At 41.6% G+C, this 27,762-nt stretch overlaps 1 protein-coding gene across 2 annotated transcripts in view; it reads left to right on the forward strand.

The window, feature by feature from the left end:
* Positions 1-27,762, forward strand: part of acaca (acetyl-CoA carboxylase alpha) — a 289,052-nt gene that overhangs the window by 16,394 nt on the left and 244,896 nt on the right. For both annotated transcript variants that reach the window (XM_063031453.1, XM_063031454.1), the window contains exons 3-9: positions 14,276-14,408; positions 14,847-14,985; positions 17,960-18,069; positions 18,835-18,916; positions 22,378-22,476; positions 25,596-25,702; positions 26,671-26,781. In XM_063031453.1, the coding sequence (XP_062887523.1) occupies positions 14,276-14,408; positions 14,847-14,985; positions 17,960-18,069; positions 18,835-18,916; positions 22,378-22,476; positions 25,596-25,702; positions 26,671-26,781 (781 nt within the window). The remainder of the gene's footprint in view (positions 1-14,275; positions 14,409-14,846; positions 14,986-17,959; positions 18,070-18,834; positions 18,917-22,377; positions 22,477-25,595; positions 25,703-26,670; positions 26,782-27,762) is intronic.

Below are 27,762 nucleotides of genomic sequence, written 5' to 3' on the forward strand. Positions count from 1 at the left end.
TGGCAACATTCTCCTGTCCCAAATAAGCGACTGTCCCAATTAACCGATTGGCCAGTTGACCAGAATCCAATGCATGCATGTCTACAAAAGCCAAATTTTGCATGGTCTGTTCATGATATTGTTCAATGCATACAGTGAAAATGATCAGATAATTGTCAGATTGGAGGTTGTTTGCTTTTGTTGCTTGGTATGTCCTGTTTTGTTGTAATCTGTGTTGTTCTGCTGAGTTAGTGTGGGTACGTATGCTATGTTGGTGCCGGAATGAACGATGACTCCAGCACACGTCCTTGTGTGTGGTGGTGGTTAATGCAGATGACACATTTCACTGTGTGTTTTGATGTACACATGATAAAGATGAATCTGATGTCTCTGTGTTTGTAGTGTTTATGTTACTACATGTTATATGGAAGGCATCATTGTCATTGATGTGGCTTCTTTGGGCAATATCCTTCAAGTATTTGAGAGGGTTTTCCACAGGGCCTAGCGCCATAGATTGCAGTGCTTCCCCCCCCCCCCCACAAAGCCTTTGTTTTGGTTCCATTGAGATTCACTGCATCTCTTCACATGTGCTCCAGCAGCCTGGAATGTGCCAGCAGCCGGCATTTCCTTTATTTTGTGATCTCATGTTCTCGTTATTTATTCCGATTTATTTATACTTATATTTGCACTTGCACAGTTTGTCATCTTCTGCACTCTGGTCGATCTTTCATTAATCCTGTTACAGTTGCTATTCTATACATTTGCTGAGTATCCCCACAGGAAAATAAGTATGTAGTGACATATACTTACTTTGAATTTTAGCAGTCTGCTCGGAAAATTTTCCAACATGATCCATTGTGTTCTTTTCCCAAAAGACCTGTGCTGACCACTGCCTGATGGATGTGTGCTTAGAGGTGCTTATAAACTTTCTTGTTTCTCTCATCTTTGAGGGTTTTAATGTAATTATGAGACATTCAAATTGCCCAAGGCTTATCTATCCTGGGGAAAATTTGTAAATTCATATTCTCCCTTCTCATAGCATCCTCAGCCTTCATGTTGATGAAACTTTGTTTATTTTGCTGTAATATTTGATAAAAATCACAAATTCCTTTGCTTTTTGAAGGGGCAAGTGCATTTTTTATTGTTAGTGGATTTGTTTGTGTTTAGCAATCCTGCAGGATATTTAAATTGTGTCAGGCACAACACCTTGTTCCGTTGCCAGCATGTTTCCATGCTTATCTGGACCAGAGCAGCTACTGGAAGACTTCAGATTGTTAATAGCATTTTAATTTTGTATGTGTAGTTACAGTGCCATTGGTAGGTTAGTGATATAGAGTAGGAATCTGCCTCTTTTATTTCCTTTGAAATTCAGAGTGTGTTTTTGTTTCTCTCTTCAAAGGTAGGGTCTGAGGATGTTCAGTGCAATCATATCATTATAGGAGCACAAGAAAATAACAGCAGGGGTAGATTTAGCTTCCTCAAGTCTCGATGACTCTTCTGTGTCAGTTTCACATAGCCTTCAATTCCCTGGTTTTCCTCAGCCCAAGACTATAGTTTGGGGAAAGAAGGCAGATGGCGACCATGATATTGCTTGTCTGGAGGAAATTGTTTGAATTAAAAATAACGAGTTATTTTATTATTAATTTGTAGTTAGTTTGTTGGAATTGTATTTGAGACAACAAAGAGACTCATTCTTTTATATGACACAGCTGAAAATTATTCTAATATTATTTCAATATACCAAAAATTCAAAAGCTGATTGTCATGAGTAACAAGTTAAATGAGTTCCAGTACCACCAACTAAAAGAGCACAAGTGGCTGTCAGTAAACTGGACTATGGCACCTCTGCCATATAATGGAAGAAGGAAAATGACATTAATATTCATTTCAAGAATCATGATTAAATGTTAATAAATGACTCATTAACATTTCAACATTTGGGATTTCATATTGATTTCATATTAATAATGTTGCACAAGTTTAAACTTCGGAACAAAATACTACTTTAGAATGTTGACTTCTCTGTTTTTTAATATCATTTTGGGTAGATACAACTATTGGTTCACGTGTGTAACTTGTGTCTGACTTTTAGTTTTTGTCTTTGTCTCCGTCTCCTTTCTGCTCTTGTGTAACTATGTGTCACAATCTTTTGCTCTTTGGCTCTTCATTTGCTGTATGCTCTATTGAGCTTTTGTGTTTACCTTTCTGTCTTTCTGAATGTCACAGCAGTCTCCTCTTCCCCCCCTCCCCGTATCTCTATCTTTCTCTTTTTGTACAACTCAGTACTTGTCTCTGTCTTCTTTCGTGGCTTATCCTACTTGCCCACCTCTTTCCAAGCAGAGGCAGGCCTCAATGGCAGAGAACAGGAACTCCACTGAATCAGTGGGTGGGGTGGGGCTGAGCTAGGAAGTGGCAAGTACTTTTGTTCTTTGGTTGAATTGATTAGTTGTTGAGAGGTGAGATTATTATTTAACTATCCAGTCTCACACCGCGAAAGTGTGACTGACCAAACAGTAAAGCAACATTACTATTTTGATTTTACATAAGGCATTTTCGGTAGAAGTCACTGGAGAGTGATAGAGACAAGGAACTATATACAATATGTAAATAATTTCTTGGAAATGTGGAGTTATCGTGCTACTGCAGCCTGACATAAGATTAGATAAAGATGTCCTGTCTGTTCTGCGTGTTTCAGCTGTGCTTTGGGGGGGATAGAGATACAGCATGCTGTGGCCGGGACTGTTTTTAGTCTGGAATTAATTACTTTCTCATTAAGCCAGGGATCTGGATGAAGGGATATTCTTTTGTGGGTTACTACGAGTGGTATAGGACAACCCAAAAGTATCTGCAAACCTCTTGACCTGCCCGTTATAACATTAGCTGAAATATTTGATGCAAATCAAAGTCGAGTTTATTGTCATACGTGCAGCTCCAATGAAAACTTACTTGCAGCAGCATTGTAGGCTGTGCATTTACTGAAGGACAAATATAAGAGCCAGTAGCATAGTGGTCAGCGTAAAGCTATTGCAAAACCAGCGGTAAGACAGGGGTTTGATTCCTACTGCTGTCAGTGTATCCTCCCTCGATGCAAATACGTCCAGTTACAGTTGGTGAATATTGGGTATGCTGTGTTGGCAGTGGAAATATGGCGACACTTGCAGGTTGACCGGCATAGTCCTCGTTGATTGATTTAACGCAAACAACAAGTCTGTATGTTTTGATGTACATGCAACAAATAAAGCTAATCTTTTAAAATATTTACAAATTATGGCCTGAAAACCATTATTGTGAGAGTAGGACTTAAGGCAGTCGATATGCAACACCTGTTTTGGATTGCATAGAGCCCCGCTGGTGTAACTCCTCCTGGGATAATCCAGTATGATACAAAACAGCAAGCGTACGCTACAAATCCCAGTGGATTGCCCTGAAAATACACTGATGTGCACCTGCACTACAGAATAATCAGGCTGAAGCATCAACCGTTGTGTACCGTGGAGCTCTGGGATGCAGCAGGTGCTGGATGTGTTGGTGTATGATTTGCAAATGCAGAAAGCTATCAGAATGTGTTATGGGTTGAATACAAAAGTAGGAAGGGTTATGTTGTGGTTATGTGGAATATTGGGAGTACTATGGGAGTATTAGATTCCTTTGCACATGTCCTCAACACCTCACCATTTCTTCTATCACCCTACATTTGGGTTAATTTACAGCAGCCAATCCACATGAGTTTGTGAGGTGCGTGGAAACTGGAGCTTCCTGGAAAAACCCTTGCCGTTACGGGGAGCTGGCACAGCCTCAGTACACCGGAAATCGGGATCAAACCCAAATCTGTGCAGCTGTGCTGCAGTGGCATTGTGTGAGCCTCAGCTGCAAGGCCTGTGACAACCTCTCCATCCTAGCCCTCTCTTGCTGAGACTTCACTTTGGTCCTCGGAGCCTAAAAAATGCCAGTATCAGTGAAGCAATCACCAATGCCCCTCTCCTCGTCTTTAAATTCCTTATCAGATTTCTCTCACCTCCCACCTGAATACCTCCATTGCCTTTTCTATAGGATAGATTGCGAGGAAGTTACTTCCAATGGATGGTGGATCTAGGACCAGAACATGAACTAAAACTTGCGGACAGACTATTCAGAGGTGAAATGAGGAAACAGGTTTACAGACTGAGAATGTAAAAAGTTCAGAACTTCCTTTTATAAATATACTTGATAAGTTAGTTGTTGATTTTAATTCTGTGAGTGATAAAACATGTTCAACCAAAAATAATAATAATAATGTTGGGAAAAGGGTTTTATTTTCACGACTGACAGACCACATAGGCTACTTGTTTCTATTTGCGTTCTGCAAAGTACTTTGAACTGGCCAGCAACCTGCTTTCAATTCCTACTGCTGTTTGTAAGGAGCATATATGGTTCCCTGTGACTGCGAGGGTTTTGTCTCGGTGCTCCGGTTTCCTCCCACGTTCCAAAGGCGTGAGGTGGAGTTAGTAAGTTGTGGGCATCCTGCGTTGGTGATAGAATCATGTCGACACTTGTGGGCTGCCCCACTGCGCATGGTTGAACCATGTTGGCCATTGGCGCAAAATGATGCGTTTCACTGTGTGTGTCAGTATACACATGACAAGAAAAGCTAATCTTTCTTTAATCTTTGAACCATTTTCTGCCATTAAAGGCCAAAGTATATCACCCTACAATTCATTTTCTTGCAAGCATTCACAGTAGAATGAAGAAATACAATAGAGTCAATGAAAAACTACATACAAAGACTGATAAGCAACCAATGTGGAAAAGAGGCCAATCTGTGCAAATATAAAAAAAAAATCATATTATACCTGTAATAATTATATAACCATACAACCACATAACAATTACAGCACCGAAACAGGCCATCTCAGCCCTTCCAGTCTGTGTCGAACGCCACTCTCACCTAGTCCCACCGACCTGCACTCAGCCCATAACCCTCCATTCCTTTCCTGTCCATATACCTATCCAATTTTTTTTTAAATGACAATATCGAATCTGCCTCTACCACCTCTACTAGAAGCTCGTTCCACACAGCCACCACTCTCTGAGTAAAGAAGTTCCCCCTCGTGTTACCCCCAAACTTTTGCCCCCCAACTCTCAACTCATGTCCTCTTGTTTGAATCTCCCCTACTCTCAATGGAAAAAGCCTATCCACGCCAACTCTATCTATCCCCCTCATAATTTTAAATACCTCTATCAAGTCCCCCCTAAACCTTCTATGCTCCAAAGAATAAAGACCTAACTTGTTCAGCCTTTCTCTGTAACTCAGGTGCTGAAACCCAGGTAACATTCCAGTAAATCTTCTCTGTACTCTCTATTTTGTTGACATCTTTCCTATAATTTGGTGACCAGAACTGTACACAATACTGTACTCCAAATTTGGCCTCACCAATGCCTTGTACAATTTTAACATTACATCCCAACTCCTATACTCAATGCTCTGATTTATAAAGGCCAGCATACCAAAAACTTTCTTCACCACCCTATCCACATGAGATTCCACCCTCAGGGAACTATGCACCATTATTCCTAGATCACTCTGTTCTACAGCATTCTTCAATGCCCTACCATTTACCATGTATTTACTATTTTGATTAGTCCTACCAAAATGTAGTACCTCACACTTATCAGCATTAAACTCCATCTGCCATCTTTCAGCCCACTCTTCTAACTAGCCTAAATCTCTCTGCAAGCTTTGAAAACCCACTTCATTATCCACAACACACATCAAAGTTGCTGGTGAACGCAGCAGGCCAAGCAGCATCTGTAGGAAGAGGTGCAGTCGACGTTTCAGGCCGAGACCCTTCGTCAGGACTAACTGAAGGAAGAGTGAGTAAGGGATTTGAAAGTTGGAGGGGGAGATCCAAAATGATAGGAGAAGACAGGAGGGGGAGGGATAGAGCCAAGAGCTGGAAAGGTGATAGGCAAAAGGGGATACGAGAGGATCATGGGACAGGAAGTCCGGGAAGAAAGACGGGGGGGGGACCCAGAGGATGGGCAAGAGGTATATTCAGAGGGACAGAGGGAGAAAAACGAGAGTGAGAGAAAGAATGTGTGCATAAAAATGAGTAACAGATGGGGGAGGTGGGGCCTTAGCGGAAGTTAGAGAAGTCGATGTTCATGCCATCAGGTTGGAGGCTACCCAGACGGAATATAAGGTGTTGTTCCTCCAACCTGAGTGTGGCTTCATCTTTACAGTAGAGGAGACCGTGGATAGACATGTCAGAATGGGAATGGGATGTGGAATTAAAATGTGTGGCCACTGGGAGATCCTGCTTTCTCTGGCGGACAGAGCGTAGATGTTCAGCAAAGCGGTCTCCCAGTCTGCGTCGGGTCTCGCCAATATATAAAAGGCCACATTGGGAGCACCGGACACAGTATATCTACGCTCTGTCCGCCAGAGAAAGCAGGATCTCCCAGTGGCCACACATTTTAATTCCACATCCCATTCCCATTCTGACATAAATATCCACGGTCTCCTCTACTGTAAAGATGAAGCCACACTCAGGTTGGAGGAACAACACGTTATATTCCGTCTGGGTAGCCTCCAACCTGATGGCATGAACATCGACTTCTCTAACTTCCGCTAAGGCCCCACCTCCCCCTCGTACCCCAGCTGTTACTCATTTTTATGCACACATTCTTTCTCTCACTCTCCTTTTTGTCCCTCTGAATATACCTCTTGCCCATCCTCTGGGTCCCCCCGCCCCCCCTTGTCTTTCTTCCTGGACCTCCTGTCCCATGATCCTCTCGTATCCCCTTTTGCCTATCACCTGTCCAGCTCTTGGCTCCATCCCTCCCCCTCCTGTCTTCTCCTATCATTTTGGATCTCCCCTTCCCCCTCCAACTTTCAAATCCCTTACTCACTCCTTCAGTTAGTCCTGACGAAGGGTCTCGGCCTGAAACATCGACTGCACCTCTTCCTACAGATGCTGCTTGGCCTGCTGCGTTCACCAGCAACTTTGATGTGTGTTGCTTGAATTTCCAGCATCTGCAGAATTCCTGTTGTTTTCATTATCCACAACGCCACCTATCTTAGTATCATCTGCATACTTACTAATCCAATTTACCACCCCATCATCCAGACCATTAATGTATATGACAAACAACATCGGACCCAGTACAGATCCCTGAGGCACACCACTAGACACCGGCCTCCAACCTGACAAACAGTTATACTTTATACTTTATTGTCACCAAACAATTGATACTAGAACGTACAATCATCCTAGCAATATCTGATTCTGCGTTTTCCGCTCCCTGGATTACAAATCAATAGTAAATATTAAAAATTTAAATTATAAATCATAAGTAGAAAATATAAAAATGGAAAGTAAGGTAGTGCAAAAAAAGCGAGAGGCAGGTCTGGATATTTGGAGGGTATGGCCCAGATCCGGGTCAAGATCTGCTCAGCAGTCTTATCACAGTTGGAAAGAAGCTGTTCCCAAATTGGGCCGTATTGGTCTTCAAGCTCCTGAGCCTTCTCCCGGAGGGAAGAGGGACGAAAAGTGTGTTGGCTGGGTGGGTCATGTCCTTGATTATCCTGGCAGCACTGCTCCGACAGCGTGCGGTGTAAAGTGAGTCCAAGGATGGAAGATTGGTTTGTGTGATGTGCTGTGCCGTGTTCACGATCTTCTGCAGCTTCTTTCGGTCTTGGACAGGACAACTTCCATACCAGGTTGTGATGCACCCTGGAAGAATGCTTTCTACGGTGCATCTATAAAAATTAGTGAGGGTTTTAGGGGACAGGCCAAATTTCTTCAGCTTCCTCAGGAAGTAAAGGCGCTGGTGGGCCTTCTTGGCAGTGGACTCTGCTTGGTTGGGTCAAGTCAGGTTAGTTATGATATTGACCCCGAGGAACTTAAAGCTTTTGACCTGTTCCACTTGCGCACCACTGATGTAAATTGGATCGTATGGTCCGCTACTCCTTCTGAAGTCAACAACCAATTCCTTCGTCTTGCTGACGTTGAGGGATAGGTTATTGTCTTCACACCATGCCACCAGGTTCTTAATTTCCTCGCTGTACCAAACTTGTATATTGAGTTCGATGGAAACTTGGCTACGCAATCAGTTATCTGCCACTACCCTCTGGCATCTGGTATTATGTAATACTGAGAACATAAATTATAGAGTTCTTGAAAGAGAGTCCAAAGATTATGGAATCAGTTCAGTCTTGAGGTGGTGAGGTTTTTCACACTGGTTCAGGAGTCTGATAGTTGAAAGGAACAACCGTTCCTTTACTGTTGGTGTAGTTACCTAAGGCTCCTGTACCTCTCATGATGGCAGCAGTGAGAAGAGAACATGGCTTGGACAGTGGGGGTACTAAATGATAGATGCTACTTTCCTGTGACAGCATGCCATGTAAATGTGCTCAACGGTGGGGAGGACTTTTCTTGCGATGGATTGGGCTGTATCCACCACCCTTTGCAGATCTTTCCATTCCTGGGTGTTTGAGTTTCCATAACAGTCATGATGCAAACAGTCAAGATGCTCTGTACTGTGCATCTATAGAAGTTTGTTAAAGATTTAGATGACATGCCAAATTGGCGCAAACCCCTTGGAAAGTAGAGACAATAATATAATTTAAGGTAGTATAGAAATAAAAGTTTAAATATTGTATCATCACAGTAAGTGAATAGATCAATGCCTCCCTCTTCTCTTGCTGTGTAGTATTTAAATTTATATGCTTGCTTCAACTTCAGGAATTACTGTTTTGATCCACTTGCTGGTTTGTGCTGAAGGTGCTTTATCTTTAAACTGGGGTAGGTCATGTTAATGGATGGAAATTAGCGTGAATATGAAGTCTCCATTGTGGACAGATGGCTGATTTTCCTTTTCTTAAGATGTGAGCTGGTTTGTTTGGAAAAAGCAGGAATATGTACCATTGGCAGCAGCATGACGTTTTTGTGTCAGTGCTTTAAATTTCTTTTCAGCATCATCAGCCCCACTGAGCTCTGACAAGACTGCAACAGACAGACTGCGTCATTATATTAAGTAATAGCCGATTCCTGTGTGAGCCTGTGTGTGAATGAGAGCCAGATTTGGCTATCAAAGAAACAGAGTTTATCCAGGGATGCGGGGGGAAAAATATTGGTGCAATGGGACTTCCTTATTTTCATGGAAACAGAATTCTTCGGGTTGTCTAACTGCAGTCTATAAAGCATGTGCAGTTTTTCTTGAATCTAGAAGCTTGTGACTCAACTAATTATGGATGAATCTGGAGCCAAGAGACAGAGAAAGATTTACTACTTACTGCAGCGGTTAGTAAGCGGTTATATTATAGAGTAAAAGTACAAAGTGCAAGTCTGCTTGTCACGTAATCAACACACATAAAAGTTGCTGGTGAACGCAGCAGGCCAGGCAGCATCTCTAGGAAGAGGTGCAGTCGACGCTTCAGGCCGAGACCCTTCGTCAGGACGAAGGGTCTCGGCCTGAAACGTCGACTGTACTTCTTCCTAGAGATGCTGCCTGGCCTGCTGCGTTCACCAGCAACTTTGATGAGTATTGTGTGACTGTTGTCATCAGCGTTAAGCCTCTTGGATCCTGAGACTCAATACGCTTGACTTCTGCAGTGCTCATTCTACAACTGACACTGTGACAGAGGACAGCACCCACCACTTGGTTACTCTCTCATAACTTAATCAGGCATTTAGAACTCAGTTCAGTTTTCCTGTCCTGAAATGCGTTCTGTCGCCTTGCTTCATGTAAGATCTCAAAAGGCCAATGTTAGTAAGCTATTGCACTGTGTAAGGTACTTTATTCAAGGCTAGCATTTCTCGCAACATGACGCCCACAAAGCGGGTGCATTCTGGCCAAGGTCATTAATTTTTTAATGGAAGTGGAAAATTTTCACTGATTTACTTTACCATTTTGAAACTTAAGGCTTTTTTTTAAAGTGAATTTTGCCACCTTAATGAAAGGCCAGTTCATACAGCATCCTGCAGGAACCTTTTCTGTTTGGCATAACATGACTGTATATGGTGGCTAAGTCTGTCATAGTGCCATACAAATGGATCGTCAAAGTAATTGCCTTTACTTTCAGGAACTGTTTCATGTACTAAGAATTGACATAGAAAGTGTGACATTGTGTAAGGTCATGATTAGTCTGGTGTAGGAACCAGGTGATTAGTTTGTGGAAAGTTGTGCTTCAACACTGCTCGCATTGAGGAGTGTGACTGTTTGTCACACGCACTCCTCTGTGAATCCCTCCCTTCCGGAGGGAAGCGGGTGGAGCAGGCATTGTTTCAGGGACAGCGGAAATATTCGCTGTTTTAATCTTCCGAAAATCCAGTAACTTGCTATAACTGGACTTCAGTTCAAACTGGAAAAGAGATCTTTTTGCTCGTGTGGCAGGGCCTCTATCACATTGAATCAACATGCATAAAATACTGGGGGAGCTTAACAGGTCAGGTTGCACCTGTGGAAGGAAATGAACAGGGAATCAGCGACATCTGCCTGCCCTTGACTTGTCTCCCTCTCTTCTTGATACTGCCATCGGGCGGGAGGTGCAGGAATCATGGGTCTCACTCCGAGTTGTTACACTGCAGCCATTAGCCTCCTGAAACGGTTCCACTCACCCCAGCACTGAACTGGCTCCACAGATGCACATTCACTTTCAGGGACTCTGCAGTTCATGTTCCAGGTGTTATTTGTTTACTTTCTATTTACTATTTGTGTGATTTGTCCTCTTATGCACATTGGCTGTGTGATCGTCTTTGTTGTGGGTGTTTTTTTTGTGCATTCTATTGTGTTTCTTTGTTTTGTGAGTGACTGCAAGAAGATAAATCTCAAGATTATATGCAGTACTGTGCAAAAGTCTTGCATACATATAGCTAGGGTGCCTAAGACTTTTGTACAGCATTGTAAATTATGTCTTTCCTGTTGGCTGATACTTCTTAGTACTACTGAGCTAATACAATGCTAAATACTCTTATTTCTGTTTCCCATCCACCTTCCCATGTACAGTCCTATGTAAAAGTCTTGGGAGCCTTAGCTATATATATGTGCCCAAGACTTTTGCACAGTATTATACATAATTTGGTAATAAATTTGAACTTGGAGCAGTTGCTGTTTTGGGCCATGATTCTCCTTCAGGACTCTAAGGAGTCCATAGATGCTGCCTAACCTGCTGAGTTCCTCCAGCACTTTGTGTGTGTGTGTGTTGATTCAGATTTCCAATGTCTGCAGTCTCTCTTGTGTCTCCGTTCTAACATATTGGCATTTCTTTGCAGAAATCCCAAAACCCTCTGCAGACACTGATTTAAGTTGACAGCAGCATCTTTTGCTATGGTGCTTTTGATGCTAGATGTTTCTAGGTTACACTGGTGAATTTTTATTTTTGTCATCTGACTTTCTTATTATTTCAAGTGGACTGACAGAATCTACTAATGTTGCAAAAGTCTGAGAGGAGGTCTACTTTGATTTCAGCCCCTTGTTTGAAATGTAGAACAGTGGGTCAATTCTTCCTGCCCAGTGCATTCCTCGTGTAGTCAAGTGGAACAGCATTCTTTTAGACAAATGTCTCAACTCTCAGGTTAAACTTGGTTTAAATCAATGTGAGGAAATTGAACTTTGAATTTAGTTATTTTGCAATTTAATGTTTTAATTTTAGTTTTGAATTTTATATTCTTTCTGACACCCACATATTAAACGCTCTTAACAGTTTTGACATCTAGTGGCTAGCAAAATCTTTCTGTAAATGCATCTGACCCTTGAGGGAGATCATGTGCTGCACCATGTGGCTTTTGTTTTGGAAGCAATGTCAGGAAAAAAAGCAAGTCTAGGGTGAATGGCTGTTGATCTCGAGAAGAATTGACTTTATTTCCTACATCCTTCACATACATGTGGAGTAAAAATCTTTACGTTACGTCTCTGACTAAACCTGCAATGTGCAATCATAGTAATTTATAATAAATAGAACAGTCAATGTAACATAGAAATACACTCAAATCAGCGTGAGTTAATCAATCTGATGGCTTGGTGGAAGTAGCTGTTCCAGAGCCTGTTGGTTCTGTCTTCTATACTGCAGTACTGCTTCCCAGATGGTAGCGGCTGGAATAGATTGTGGTTGGGGTGACTCAGGTCCCTAATGATCCTTTTTTCACACCTGTCTTTGTAAATGTTCTGAATTATGGGAAGTTCACAACTACAGAAGTGCTGAGCTGTCCGCACCTCTCTCTGCAGAAGCCTGTGATTAAGGGAGGTATAGTTCCCATACCAAGCAGTGATGCAGCCAGTCAGATGCTCTCAATTGTGCCCCTGTAGAAAGTTTTTAGGATTTGGGGGCCCATACCAAACTTTCTCAACCGTCTGAGATGAAAGAGGCGCTGTTGTGCTTTTTTCATCACACAGCTGGTGTGTACAGACCATGTGAGGTCCTCGGTGATGTCGATACCGAGGAGCTTAAAGCTATTTACCCTCTCAACCCCAGATCCATTGATGTCAATAGGGGTTAGCCCATCTCCATTCCTCCTGTAATCCACAACCAGCTCCTTTGTTTTTGCGACATTGAGAGAGAGGTTGTTTTGTTGACACCACTGTGTCAAGTTGACTTCTTCCCTGTAGGCCACCTCGTTATTGTTTGAGATTAGGCCAATCAATGTAGGCAAATTTAATTAGCAGATTAGAGCTGTGGGTGGCAACACAGTCATGGGTATACAGGGAGTGAAGGAGGGGACTCAGTACACAGCCCTGAGGGGCTCCTGTGTTGAGAGTCAGAGGGGTGGAGGTGAGGGAGCCCACTCTTACCACCTCGCAATCTGAAAGAAAGTCCAGGAAGACAGGAAAACCTGCCTCAATATTTTGAAATTTAGTGTTTTTTTCACCATATGACTAAAATTACATTGTGCTGCAGTTTGTTTGCAGGCATTAGCAGAACAATCATTTGCTGAGATAAAAAAAACTTCTTGCAGTGAAGGAAAGGCTCTAAATTGAGCATATTGCTTGCATTGGAATGGGGAAAGCCAGTCATTTCACATGTAGATGGGGCAGCAATGAATTCATTCATACACTGTTAAGAAATCTTCTCAAATTACTTGGTTCTAGTGTTGTACTTCACTGTTGACTCTTTACGACATGGTCCTGTGTCATGCAATTTTCTCTCATTCTCAGGCTACATTCACACTACGCCGGATAATTTTGAAAACAAAGCTTTTTCTCTTCGTTTTGACCCTCCGTCCACATTGAACCAGCATTTTTAGCCCCCGAAAACGGAGATTTTCAGAAACGGTCTCCAGAGTGAATAAATCTGAAAACACCTAATATCCATTGCAGTGTGTACTGGGTAACCAGAGCTTTTTAAAACCGCTGTCATGACGTGCCGGAACAGATAGCGGCAGCCCGGCATTTCATTGTTTTCTTCTTATTATTACTACTTTATTATTTAGAGAGTACAATCATCACAGCGATATTTGATTCTGCGCTTCGCAGAACCTAACAATTTCAGAACAGACAGCAACGAGACTGAAGCCAGAAGAGTTAGAAATGTACTCACCAAATACTTCGACCCATAGCTTACTGAATAAATAAGTGTACTCACTTTGCCCTGTTTTCTGTCCTTGCTTGTATGAAGGTAAGGACAGAAAACACCCTCCACCACCTCCAGTTTAAATTCCATGCGGAATATTTTGGAGGACCAAGAACCAAGGTGGTTTACCTATTTATGCAAGTACTTCTCTGACAATAGATGTGTAACAGCCTAATGTAACATTGTATGGAAATACAAGATAACACTGATGCAGTCATGTTTTATACATTTAACAAGGTGCTTTATTAATGCAACAGAGTTCGTCAGTTTTTCAGTGTTCGTCCTCAGCTGGGTCATACCGTCCGTGAACTCCCTGTCGGTTGCCTCCATACGCTCCAGTATTTGTTTTTTTTAGTCTTAAGTCTACTCGAAACCAGCGTTTTCAAAATTATCCGGCGTAGTGTGGACGTAGCCTCAGCATGAAGGTGATTACTTGTCACCTGCCAGCATTTCTCCCATAATGATTATTCATGTGTTGCCGAGGCTTTGAGTCTTGATAGCTTACTTCATTCACTTGGGGTAATATTGGGCACTAACTGTCTATATATATCTTGTAGAAAATGTCTTCTGCTTTTTGTATTTGAACCATCCTCCTGTTCTAATATTGAAGACTGAATTTCTTTTGATTTTTTTTTTAAATCCAGTTTGTTCTCTAATTATGTTGCAGTCTTGGCTGTAACAGCCCATCTGCACAAACCAGCCTGATAAATGAGCAATTCTGTTCTTGAAAAATACTCCTTTCCTTCACAGGCCTAGCATGTCAGGGCTGCACCTGATAAGGCAAGGACGGGATAGAAAGAAGCTTGAGCTCCAGAGAGACTTCACGGTTGCTTCCCCGGCTGAGTTCGTAACTCGGTTTGGTGGCAATAAAGTTATTGAAAAGGTAAGCAAATAGCTCCAAGAAGTTTTCTCAGCCTTCTGTCTTTAGTCAGGCATGTGAGCTGAAACTCTCAAGAATTTGCTCTGCAAGCCATAATTTTGCTTTGAACTTTACGTCACAACCCATTGTACTAAATGGACCATGGAAGTGGAAGCATTGTCCATGTTTTGAACAAAAGATGCATCAACACTGAATATTTTGGGGTTTGGTCAAATGACTGATTGAATGCTGCCTGGGGTGTAAAAGTTCACTTTTCCCATCAAATTTCTCTTGTATAATATGTATACTTTGCAGAGTGAAATGATAAGATATAGATTAAAATAGTTCAAACAGGCCACGTTCCCCCAGAAAATCCTCTGGCTTCTATTTGGATGTGGAACTTAAAGGTACTCGTTTATTTCCCTTCCTATCTTAGTAACTTGCAAAGACTTTGTCCAACAGGTGCTGATTGCCAACAATGGGATTGCTGCAGTGAAATGCATGAGATCCATACGGCGCTGGTCTTACGAAATGTTCAGGAATGAACGTGCAATACGATTTGTAGTCATGGTCACCCCAGAAGACTTGAAAGCTAATGCAGGTTAGTTTATCTATGATAGTGACCCGCACATGGAGGCTTTCTTAAAATAAAAAGCAGTCTAGCCTACGTGAGCTATGGAGGGAATGCAAGATGTTAGCAGCTGAAGACAGGGTATGTAGATGGTTAGAATTGGAATAACAGTGAGACCTGAGGATTGCAGGAGAGGTGGATAAGCAAAGGACTGTGAGAACAGCTGCAGAAGACAGTGAGAATGGCTGAGAGGATCATGGGGGTGTCCCTACCATCCATCCAGCATCCTCTTTGACTTTCTACCATCAGGATAGAGACTCTGATGCATAAAAACAAGAACGGTTAGGATGGGAAACAGCTTCTTCCCCCAGGCTATTTGGGATGTGAACTCCCTGCCGCATCACATTCAAAGTGTCACCGGTTAATCTGCTCTGTATGTTATAATATTTAATTTATGCCCTTGTTTGTTTATGTATAATTCATCTGTTGGTTTTATCCTTGCTTTCATAAGTTATCATGTGTTACCATTGTGTTATGTGTACTATTGTGCTTGACACCCTGGTTCAGAGAAACATTGTCTCATTTGACAGTATACTTGTGTATAGTTAAATGACAATAAACTTGACTGGATATGAACATAGGTCGATTGGAGCATAAGAATAGGGATTTTAAGATTAAAGTGTTACCAGATTGGGAGTCAGTGAAGGTCAGCAAGCTCAGAGGGTAATAGAACTTGATGTGAATTTGGATTCAGCAGCAGGAATTCCGAGGAGGTCAAGGTTGTAGGCAGTGCAGTAAGACCGTATAGTATAATCTAAGGAGTCATTACTTTCAGAGAGTGGAGCTCAGTGGCAGGACACAGAGGCCTGGGCACAAAGTGCATTTGCCAGCCTGCATCCAAGTTTCAACGGTACATTTAATGTCAGAGAAATGTTTACAATATACCTCCTGAAATTCTTTTTCTGCACCTTTGGGCGGAGGGGCCTGCAATCATAGAACTGGAGTGCAGCAAAATCATTGGATATAAATGCTGAACAGCATCAGTGATTTTCAGTTTGATTGTTAGGATAAACTTAAAAAGTGACATATGACTTTGAGTAGCTTACTAGGTAAATCTGCTGAGCCACAGAGATAAATGACATCTCTGATTTAACTCCTGGTCCTGACCATTTCCGCCCAAGCTGCAAGTGGAATGGTTACTTGAGGGTCAGTGGCAAGAGTTATGTACTTACTGCCCATTACGCCACTGGCATTTCGGGCAGCAATGAAGGTTCTCCTCTGGTGGTGTCAGGGCTTCCTTCACCGTACCAGTACCTTCCGTTCGGTTATCACTACTGGCAGCCATACAGGTCCCGGGTAGAGTCTCAGGAATACCACCGCAGACAGATGTAGAAGGATTCTTCAGTTGTGTTTTACCAGTCAGAGCTGAACCCCAGAACCTGGAGGACTGGTGGACCGCTCTTGGTCTGGCCTGTACCTTTTGACTTGTTAGGCATAGGTGACCCTACCATGAGCCAAAGCATAAAGACCTGACTCCAGCCAACATCATTCTCCCGGTCAATGAGAGATGCAAGCCTCCAAACCCTACAACAAGGTTGTGGTCCTCGTGCAAACCCCCTATTATACTGTTTACTTTGTTTCAATGTTTTCAATGGTGGGAGGGTTGAGGACGTGATGGCGCAACCCCAGAATAGAAGGACGATCCTTTTAATTAAAACAAAGGGAGATGGAGGAATTTCTTTAGCCAGAGGGTTGTGAATCTGCGAAAATTCATTGCTTCAGATGGTGTGGAGGCCGAGTCATTGGGTATATTTAAAGTGGAGGTTTATAGGTTCTTGATTAGTAAGAGCATCAAGGGCTACGGGGAGAAGGTCGGAGAATGCAGTTGAGATGGAAATAAATCAACCAAGATAGAATGGTGGAGCTGACTCAGTGGGCCAAATGGCATAATTCTGCTCCTCTGGCTTATGGTTTTAAACCAGACAGCAAAATTACCCAGGGCTGAGACTCTGCTCTTGCTTGCTATCTCGTGTACCAGCAAGCTGATTCATGACAGAATCTGAGCGACTCGTGCAGAGGTAGTTCAGGAAATTCACGAGGTTAACAAAGAAAGTACCAGACTAAACTTACTGGAATTTAGAAGAATGAAAGGTAACACACTTCATAAAACATTCCAGTTAGAGAATAATAGAGCCCTTTTTTTAAACTTTGCATAACTCTGATGAAGTGTTCTGACATGAAGCATTAACTCTGTTTCTCTCTTAAAGGTGCTCTCTGAACTACTATTTCCAGAATTTTCTGTTTTCTTTATTTACTGTAAGATTCTGAGGACAGATGCCTTGAGGATGTACCAACTTGCTGATACACAAGATAGCAAGCAACAGTAGAGTCCCATCCCTGGGTAATTTTGTTGTAGAAGCAGAATTATGCCATTTGGCCCATCGAATCTGCTGCACCATTCCAACATGACTAATTTATTTTCCACCTCAACCCTATTCTCTGATCTTTTTCCGGTAACCTTTGATGCCCTTAATAATCAAGCACCTATCAACCTCATGCCCATTTAACACTACAATGGGGAATAAATTTAGCTATAGGAAATGAAGTTGGCCACCCACGAGAGCTGGGAAGCATGTTGTCTTTTAATGTTTCATAAGGAATAAGGAAATAGAACTGTGTTAGTAAGGGTTAGAGAAAAAAGAGGAAATTGTGATTGTGTAGACAGAAATTATCAGTCAGTTGTCTAGAAGTGACCAGGTTGACAGCCTGTTGAACACCATAAAAGCCCTAACATTGTGTAACCTTTGGATAATTTCATTGCTTACTTCTCATAAGTTGTTCGCATTGCCCCTCAGTCTTTGAAACAATGAAACACAATGATCTTTTAAGTTGCTGTTACGCAACAGTGAATTCGCCCTATGACTGCTTGCCTCTGGTCTTTTAGTATTCTTTTAAGGTTAATGCCAAAGACAAGTTGTGGTGAAATGTTTTGTTTTGCTTGCAGAATACATCAAAATGGCAGACCACTATGTCCCTGTACCTGGAGGACCAAACAATAATAACTATGCAAATGTTGAGCTGATATTGGACATTGCAAAACGCATCCCAGTCCAGGTACTATCAGAAATGAAGCTGCAAAATTGTTTACATTTCTGTTGTGTTAGTTCTTTTTTGCTCAGATAGCGCGGGTATTTTTTCTAAAATTATAGTGATATATGCATATTACTATATGTCCTCCTGTTTCCACGATAGCTTTAACTCATTGTTCTATAATCATTGTGAATTCTTCTACATTATATGTAGTTGAGACGTTTCTATTATTTGTTTCCTTGCCAATTATAATCTCTTTACTTTGCTCCTCTGTTCTCTCATTTCCTTTTTAGCTGGGATGGAAACACAGTTATACTTAACCAGGCTAAAAGGATCAGTTTTTTTTTGGCATAGCCATGTCTTGAATAAACTATTCTCGGGCTTCCAGCCCGGTGCAGGTATTAATTATAATCACAGTTTCAATGACAGACTCTGCCAGCATCGTCAGGGAATGATGAAAATTGTGGAGTTTGTCATTGCAACGTCAGTTATAATTGATACCTAGAAGCCTGAGAAGAGTTTATTTGTCACATATGCTGGGAAAGCACTAGTTCCTTTTTCATAGCCATGTCTCCTCTGAGATTTTTGGATGATCACATTTGTGGCCCTGCTGAATTGTCAAGCATACGACTAAAATCAGTCATGTCCAGTAGCTATTCAAAGTTGCGTTGCACATCTCAATATATATTTGGGAGGTTAATTATGCGTGCCTATAGTTACCAGTTATTTTCTTTTCTCCTTTGTAAAGGAATATGTATAAAGAAACTGTATTATCTCTTCTGTTTACAGGCAGTGTGGGCAGGCTGGGGTCATGCCTCTGAGAACCCAAAACTGCCAGAACTACTACACAAACATGGCATTGCATTCATGGGTAAGAAATAGTCATTTTAACTGCTTTGACCCCTGCTTGATTTATCCCTGCTTTTGAAGGCAAGAAATTGGACTTGGACAGCAGTTTTTGTGTCTCTGAGATGGTGCGAGGGATGTTACACCTCTAAGTCAATTGTGTGTAAATGTGATTGATCCTGATCCTGAAATTGTACATTAGATAATGACATGTTAACACATGAAAGTGGTCAGGGTAAAAAAATTTCTTGTTTCTGAAAGAGTGCTGATAATCTTTTATTTCCATTTGGGTAGATTCAGGAGTTTAATGTTTTTACAGAAGGTGGCAGCCGTAGCATTGAAGTTCATTGTTTGTGTTAAAGTGTCAACTGGGATTGTGTGTGTAAGCCAGAGAGTGGGGCTAGGACATGCAAATCTTTGCAAAAGAGACAAAATTGCTGTCTACTAAGCCAAGCTGACATGTCACTTATTTGAACGGCAGAAGTTTCAGATAACCTTTTGTTATTGTGTTTCATTTACATCTTTAAATGATCGTAGAGTGAGTATTCTTAATGTTAAAGTAGGTTACAGAGCATATGTTTAATTACTTTCTTTCTTCCTCTTAAGTGTTAGCGAATCCTCAAAAAATACTATTTGAGTTTTTCGCTGTAAATATATTCCTAATACCAAGTTCAAAGTAAATTTATGTTACATATATGTCACCATATACAACCCAGAGATTCATTTTCTTGTGGGCATACACTGTAAATCCAAGAAACACAATAGGATCAATGAAAGGCTGCATGCACTGCATAAGGCGACCAAACAACCAATTTGCCAAGAATAACAAACGGTGCAAGTACAAAATAAATAATAACAATAATAAAAAATAAATAGGTAATAAATGGAGAACATGAGATGAAGAGTCCTTGAAAGTGAGTCCACAGGGTGTGGGAACAGTTCGGTGATGGGGCAAGTGAAGTAGACCTCTGACTCAAGAGCCTGTTGCTTCCTGTACTTGGTGTTGTGGGTTATGCATGGCTGAAAGATTATAGCTGGGAGTTTAATGTCCAAGGATACACATTGTATTGAAAGGGTAGGCAAGAAGGCAGAAGGGGCAGCATTGCTCTGTTGGTAAAAAAATGAAATCAAATTATTAGAAAGAGGTGACTTAGGATCAGAAGGTGTTGAGTCATTGCGAGAGGCCAGCAGGTATATCAGACCTCTAGAAAAAGAAGCTGGAGAATTAGTAATGGGGGATAACAATGGCAGATGAACTGAATAAGTATTTGCATCCACAAGGAAATCTACAGATGCTGGAATTTCAAGCAACACACATCAAAGTTGCTGGTGAACGCAGCAGGCCAGGCAGCATCTCTAGGAAGAGGTACAGTCGACGTTTCGGGCCGAGACCCTTCGTCAGGACTAACTGAAAGAAGAGCTAGTATGGGATTTGAAAATGGGAGGGGGAGGGGGAGATCCAAAATGATAGGAGAAGACAGGAGGGAGAGGGATGGAGCCAAGAGCTGGACAGTTGATTAGCAAAAGGGATATGAGAGGATCATGGGACAGGAGGCCTAGGGAGAAAGTATTTGCATCAGTCTTCATTGTGGAAGACACTTACAGTATGGTGAAAGTTCCTGGTGTCAGGGGACATGAAGTGTGTGAAGTTACCATAACTAGAGAGAAGGTTCTTGGAAAACTGAAATGTCTGAAGGTAGCTAAGCCATCTGGACCAGATGGTGTATGTCCCAGCGTTCTGAAAGAGGTGGCTGAAGAGATCGTGGAGGCATTAGTAATGATCTTTCAAGAATCACTGGATTCTGGAATGATTCCAGAAGACTGGAAAATTGCAATATCACTCCACTCTTCAAGAAAGGAGAGAGGCAGAAGAAAAGAAGCTATAAGCCAGTTAGTCTGACCTCAGTGGTTGGGAAGATTTTGGGGTCGCTTATTAAGGATGAGGTCTCGGCGTGCTTGGAAGCACATGATAAAATAGGCCATAGTCAGCATGGTTTCCTCAAGGGAAAACCTTGTCTGACAAATCTGTTGGAATTCTTTGAAGAAATAATGAGCAGGATAGACAAAGGAGAATCAGTTGATGTTGTATATTGGATTTTCAGAAGGTGTCACACATGAGGCTACTTAACAATGAGTTCATAGTATTACAAGAAGGATTCTAACATGGAAAAAGCAATGGCTGATTGGTAGGAGGGAAAAAGTGGGAATAAGAAAGCCTTTCCTGGCTGGCTTTTTACACTATATATCAATGATTTGGATGATGGAATTGATGGTTCTGTTGCAAAGTTTGCAGACAATATGAAGATGGATGGAGGGACAGGTAGTTTTGAGGAAATAGAGAAGCTACAGAAGGGCTTGGATTAGGAGAATGGGCAAAGAAATGGCAGATGGAATACAGTGTCGTGAACTGTGTGGTCATGCACTTTGGTAAAAGAAATGAAAGGGTTGAGTATTTACTAAATGGAGAGAAAATGCAAAAAAGTGAGGTACAAAGGGATTTGGGAGTCCTTGTGCAGGATCCCCTAAAGGTTGATTTTGCTGGTTGAATCAGTGGTGAGGAAGGCAAATGTAATGTTAGCATTCATTTTGAGGGAACTAGAATATAAAAGCAAGGATGTAATATTGAAAATTTATAAAGCACATTGAGCAGTTTTGGGCCCCTTTTCTTAGAAGGATGTGCTGAAACTGGAGGGGGTTCAAAGGAGGTTCACGAAAATGATTTCAGGATTGAATAGCTTGCCATATGAAGAGCATTTGATGCCTTTGCCAGATGTACTCACTAGAATTCAGAAGACCTCATTGAAACCTATCAAATGGTGAAAGGCCTAGATAGAGGGGATGTGGAGTGGATGTTTCCTATGGAGACACAGCCTCAGAATAGAGGGGCATCCTTTTAGAATGGACATGAGGAGGTATTTCTTTAGTCAGAGAGTGGTGAATCTGTGGAATTCTTTCTCACAGGCAGCTGTAGAGGCCAGGTCTTTATGTATATTTAAGGCAAAGTTTGATAGATACTTGATCGGTTAGAGCAAGAAGGGATGCAGGGAGAAGGCATGATATTGGGGCTGAGATGAAAATAGGATCAGCCATGAAGAAATGGAGCAAACTTAATGGACCAAATGGCCTAATTCTGCTTCTCTATCTTATGGTGTTATGGTCCCGAGGCTCCTGTACTGCCTTCCTGATGGCAGCAGTGAGAAGAGAGCATGGCCTCTTTCCTCAGTTTTCCTCAGTCAACTGTGCAAAGCAGTTCAGAGCAGTCTGGTACTCCTTGCATTACACTTGGCTCATACTCAAATCCCTACAAATGGAATATGTCTTCAATTTCATGTGTCCTTTTGTTCTTAACTTGTCAGAAGCCTGCTTATTGGATGGACTGTCTCTTAACTCAGTGTGATGAATGGACTCTTTGCTGAGATCATTAAATTGTTTTTGGCAATGTAAAGTAGGTTGAACTTTGCTCAAAACACTTTTTCTTTTCTTCAGGTCCTCCAAGTGTTGCTATGTGGGCCCTGGGTGATAAAATTGCTTCTTCCATTGTAGCACAGACTGCAGGCATCCCCACTCTCCCCTGGAGTGGCACTGGTAAGGCATAGATCTTAATAAATAAAAGATACTTGGATAATTGAATAAGGAACATTCTCGCTAAGCTTGAAGGTCTGAAGAGTAATTTTAATTGTCCTGTCTCTCTTATTTCCTGCCATTGAAATCAGGAGGTAATAGAGTCAGAACATTACAGCACAGAGGCAGACCTTTTGGCCGATCTAGTCCTTACTGAACTATTATTATACCAAACCCTATCAATCTGCCCCTGGACCATAGCCCTCCATTAACCTCCCATCCAAGTACTTATTCAAACTTCTCTCAAATATTAAAATCACCCCCCCCCCCGCCATTCACAGTTCCGCTGGCAGCTCGTTTCACACCATAATGGGACTAAATTTCGTGGTTTTTTTTTGAATTACTTTGTTTAAGAAGAGGCTTGCAGAGAAAGTAGGCCTTACCTGAGTTTCTCTCATTTCTCATTTAGCTAGTGTATGATAACTGGCTTGAGCCTGACTATGATGATTTCTACAATCGAGTGGTCGGCTGATGGATGCTCATTCTGTAAAGCACACGAGGGTTTGTTCTCATGCAGAACATAGTGCACTTATGTCAGCTGGAAATAAAATGTTGGGAGGATTTGGGGGAATTCTTTCTTGAAATGCTCTGGTGGATGAGGAATAAGGAGTTTTGTGGCAGTAGTGATGCCAGAGTAGTGGAGACTGAGTGATAGAGGAGTTATTTTTGTGAAGTATTGTTCCCTTGCTGAAGGGATGTTATTCAATCATTTAAGAAAACTATTCAATAAAACACTGTTTCATTTTTCCAATAAACAGAGCTTGCCATAATAGCACTGGGAATTAAAAATTGAACCTAAATCAAAACAATTGGAGTTTTTGTCCCAATGGCTTGTCTAATGGCATGACACAGTGTACTCTTTAATAATGGTATCACTCTGATCCATACGTCTTTAAAATTAAATTGGTGCTAAACATGTAAACATGTTATTGAATAGATCTCAACTCTAATAAAGCGATGATGGTTTCTTATCAGTTGATGTGCAAAAACGTGCAATGGGTTGGTGTTGCACCTCATATTCGGAAGAGGTGAGGCAAGTGATTTCCAAGGTACTGGCACCTCCTGTGTGTTGGGTGTAGAGACTAGAATGATGCTTTTACTTTATGCAAGGGAATAATGTAAAAGATAGAGATGTAAACGTGATGAAGAAACTTTAAAGCATGGAGCATATTTTAAAATGAAATATATGTAGAACATTGTAGAAAAGGAGGCTGAACTCTTATGGATAGAATCCTTTGTTTATACCACAAATCATTTCCAAGTTTTGATTAGTTAGTTACCTCTTTGTGTACCCTCCTCTCACCTATGTTTAGTGTGCTTTTGTTGTTCCTATCCATGTCTTGTGGCGCATCAGGAATCAGCCTTGCCGGTTCTTTAGTGTTTGTCCTTTTTTTTTAATGAGGCCGGGCTGCTAGCTCAACATTCAACCCAGCATGGATGGAAGGAGCTGGCTGGATTCGAACCCAGTACCACTCACTTCAAAGTCTGATGCAGGTGCCACTGCACCACCGGCCAGCATTTAGCTTGCTCAGGCTTTTAGAACTGTATTTCCTATGCGGTGGGTTGAAACAACAATGTGCTTTACCTGAAGCGACTCCTGGCTGTCTACTGAAAGCAGTGTGATGTCACCTGGTGAAAAATACTTTTGTCTCCATAGCTGTCACTTGCGGCCAGTTCACATTAACTAGGTATAGTTCAAAAGTAACACACACATAACGCTGGATGAACTTGTGCAGGTGAGGCTGACTCTATGGAAGGGAGTAAACAGTCGACATTTCTGGCCAAGCGCTTTCATTGGGACTGATGAAAGGTCTTGGCCCAAAACATCGACAGTTTATTCCCCTCCGTAGGTTCTGCCTCAGCTGTCGAGTTCCTCCAGCATTTTGTGTGTCTTGCTCTGGATTTCCCGCATTTCTTATGCTTATAGTTCAAAAGTTCTGTTGTACTTATTGACGTGTATTGTTTCTCAACTGTGCTCACACATTGGAAAGGATGGCTTGGATTCTAATTTATTTACATGAGAATAGAGACTATTAAGGCACACACAACATAACTTTATATATGGGGCTGCTTAACTTGGAAATGACAAGGAATTTCTTTTCTCAGTGTGAGATCTTGGGAATTCTGCCCCTGAGAGAGCTGCAAAGGCAGGTTTTTGGAACACTGGGAAGTGAAGGGCTTTGGAGAGCAGGTGGGAAAGTGGAGATCCAAGTCAGATCAGCCTAGAGCTTAATGAGTATTCAAGGAGGCTTAAGGGGCTGAATGGCTTATTCCAACTCCCATCCTTTATACACTTGCATCACAAACCTATGGAAGTGTTCTCAGCCATGCAAGCTGAAAATAGTCAATGCTTATTGTAATATAATGTTAAGAAGTTAGCATCTTGCTGGCTTCTTGTGACTTGGCTATTTTGTAAGGGTCATAGCAGCTAAGACTTTGACAGAAAGCATAGAAGCACAAGTGTTTCTCACAAGATAAGCTGAGCGGGTGATATTATTCTCGGTATGCAACCCGTGTAACTTCAGTCCTTGCTTAAGGACAACTTGTACCATTGTTTGATTAACTGCTGTAAGAAACCTAGCGCTTGCTTGATGAGCATTATAAGGAATGCCTGTTTCAAGGGTGGGAAGTTCTGAGGGGTAAGCTTATGTCTGGCTGTTCCCAGACATAAGGATAGTTAAGCTGTTAAACGAACAATTTATGGCTGATAAGTTAAACAATACTCATCTGTACAGAAACTAAGGGGGTGAACCCACCTGTATCTATGTACGTGACTGCACATGTATAAAAAGCACTGTATTTGCTTCAGAAGGCAGAGACCCCCGGAGCAGCCCAAGAGATTGCTTAAGGAGGGTTCTCTCTGGTAACTTGCTAATGAAGAGTTAAAGTTACATTCACTGTAGTACGTGGTGTCTTTGCATCGGGTAGATCGAAAGAAGTTTACGACATTATTATTGGAAGTTTGTGCAACTCATCCCTAATTAAACCCTTTCCAGCAACCGTATTTCTTAAATGCGCACTTACAGCATACGATTTATTGACATATGTAAGTAGCATTTTGTTGCTTTCCTTTTGTTTTTAAGGACTGATGATTGAGTGGACAGAAACCAACCCTCCAAAACTAATTGTGAATGTTCCGTCTGAACTGTATGAGAAGGGCTGCATTGCAGATGTGGAAAGTGGTATGAAGGTGAGGGATGAATATGTATGCATCGTCTGTACAATCTGAGGCACCGTAACAATAACAGGAGCAGCTACATCTGTAAAGAATAATAACTGTATTTTCTGAATGTCCCAGAACTGTTTGCTATTGGTGTAATATTGTTTAAGATACTAGAAGCCAAAGGAGACGGCTTGTTTGTGTGTATTGAGGCACCAAAAGTAGCAATTTTAAATAAGTGACTATTAATTTTGCGTTTTGAAATGTTGACTGGGTTACGGGAGATCTGCATGACCTTTTTCATTTCTAAATGAGACCACTGGTAAGAATTGTGTGGCACAGCAGTGTAGTGGCTAGTCCAATGCTTTACAGTATCGGTGTCCCTGGTTTAATGCCTGCCGCTGTCTGTAAGGAGATTTTGCATTCACCCTGTGACACTGTGGGTTTCCTCCCATAGTTCAAAGACGTACCGGTTGGTGGGTTAATTGGTCATTATAGATTGTCCCATGTTTAGGCGAGGATGAAATAGGGGTTGATAAGCGGTACGGCTTGAAGGGCCGGAAGTGCTTATTCTATGCTGTAATTCAAATAAATAAATGGTATTTGTATGGATAATGATGGATTTCTACTACCAAAATTTAAGTATTGCAAATGTGGTCTTGTATCCAAATTATTTACTGATTGCATTTCAACATGCATCAAATGTTGGCACAGGCAGTGATTGAATGGCCAGTGTTGAATTTTTCTTTAATAGTTCTGTAGACAAGGCACAGAAATATACCTATGCAATGTCATTGTATTAACTGAGATAGACTCGAAAGGCTCTTTTGTATTGTGACTCAGACGAGTACTTAAGATTTTCTGTAGCCATGTTACATTCCTTTTTCACAGTTCTGATAATGATTATTTAATTCACTGAGTTTAGATCTGTGAGGCACTGGTAGCCTTTGTTATGTTTTATACTATTTTAATCCTAATCTATATATTGCGTATGTTAGGCTGCAGAAGAAATCGGCTATCCAGTGATGATCAAGGCCTCTGAAGGCGGAGGTGGAAAAGGGATAAGAAAGGTGAACAATGCTGAGGATTTTCCAAACCTTTTCAGACAGGTGAGTGATTTGGGTATTTTCTTAGAAGAAAATGGAAAAGTCAAGTTTGTTTGTGTGAAATAAATCTACACTGAATGTGACAATTTTAAGTTGAACTATCTATTGAGCGCCATTAATGTGTTAATGCTGCACCAGGTAATGGGATAGATTTACGCTTACGCTAGTGTATTTCTGCAAGAAGTGCACTCTCTTGTTAGGCATAGTGATTAATCGGTAAAGCATTGCAATTTGTTTTCATTTATTTCCAAGTTACTAACCCTTTATCTGTTCCAAAATAGTACACTCTAGAATTGAGCAAGTTTTGCAAAGCATTGCCAGGAGGGATTAAAACTATTTACCCTCGGGTTGTGTCTACTTTCTGCATGACACAAAGGGGGGTGGCTAAAATATGCTGTAGCTATCAAGGCAATTTGCATCTTTGAGTGAGTCACTTCAGCAGCCACCTGTTTTTGTGCGGAGACTTTAGATTTCAGAAGAAGCTTTTGCTTTTACAATATGTTTAGCTTTTCCCTGAAGGCTTTATGCCTACTATGGGAACAAAAATCAACTGACGTGTTGAAATGGCATTTGTTTCATTAATAATGTGCAATTACTTTAGTGAACTTGAAGCGATTACATTGTAAAACTAATGAACCAAGTGGAAAGTAGAAACTGCATGGAGTACAGTCAGCCCACCTCATCCGCGAGGGATTGGTTCCGGGACCCCTCGCGGATGCCAAAAAACACAGATGCTCAAGTCCCTTATTCAACCTGTCTCAATGAGGTGGACCTTAGGACCCAGCGGAACCTTGCACCTTATTTAACCTGTCTCAGTGCTGTGGGTATTAGGACCCGACGGCGGAGCTCTGAATCCGCAGTGTTTCTGTTCACAGAAATAATCACGATCACGATTTAAGATAAAGTGGAACTAATAAAGCGATCAGAAAGAGGTGAAACGTCATCGGTCATTGGAAAAGCATTAAGCTATAGTCGGTCAACGAT

The sequence above is a fragment of the Mobula hypostoma genome, chromosome 23, assembly GCF_963921235.1.
Source record: "Mobula hypostoma chromosome 23, sMobHyp1.1, whole genome shotgun sequence".
NCBI lineage: Eukaryota > Metazoa > Chordata > Chondrichthyes > Myliobatiformes > Myliobatidae > Mobula > Mobula hypostoma.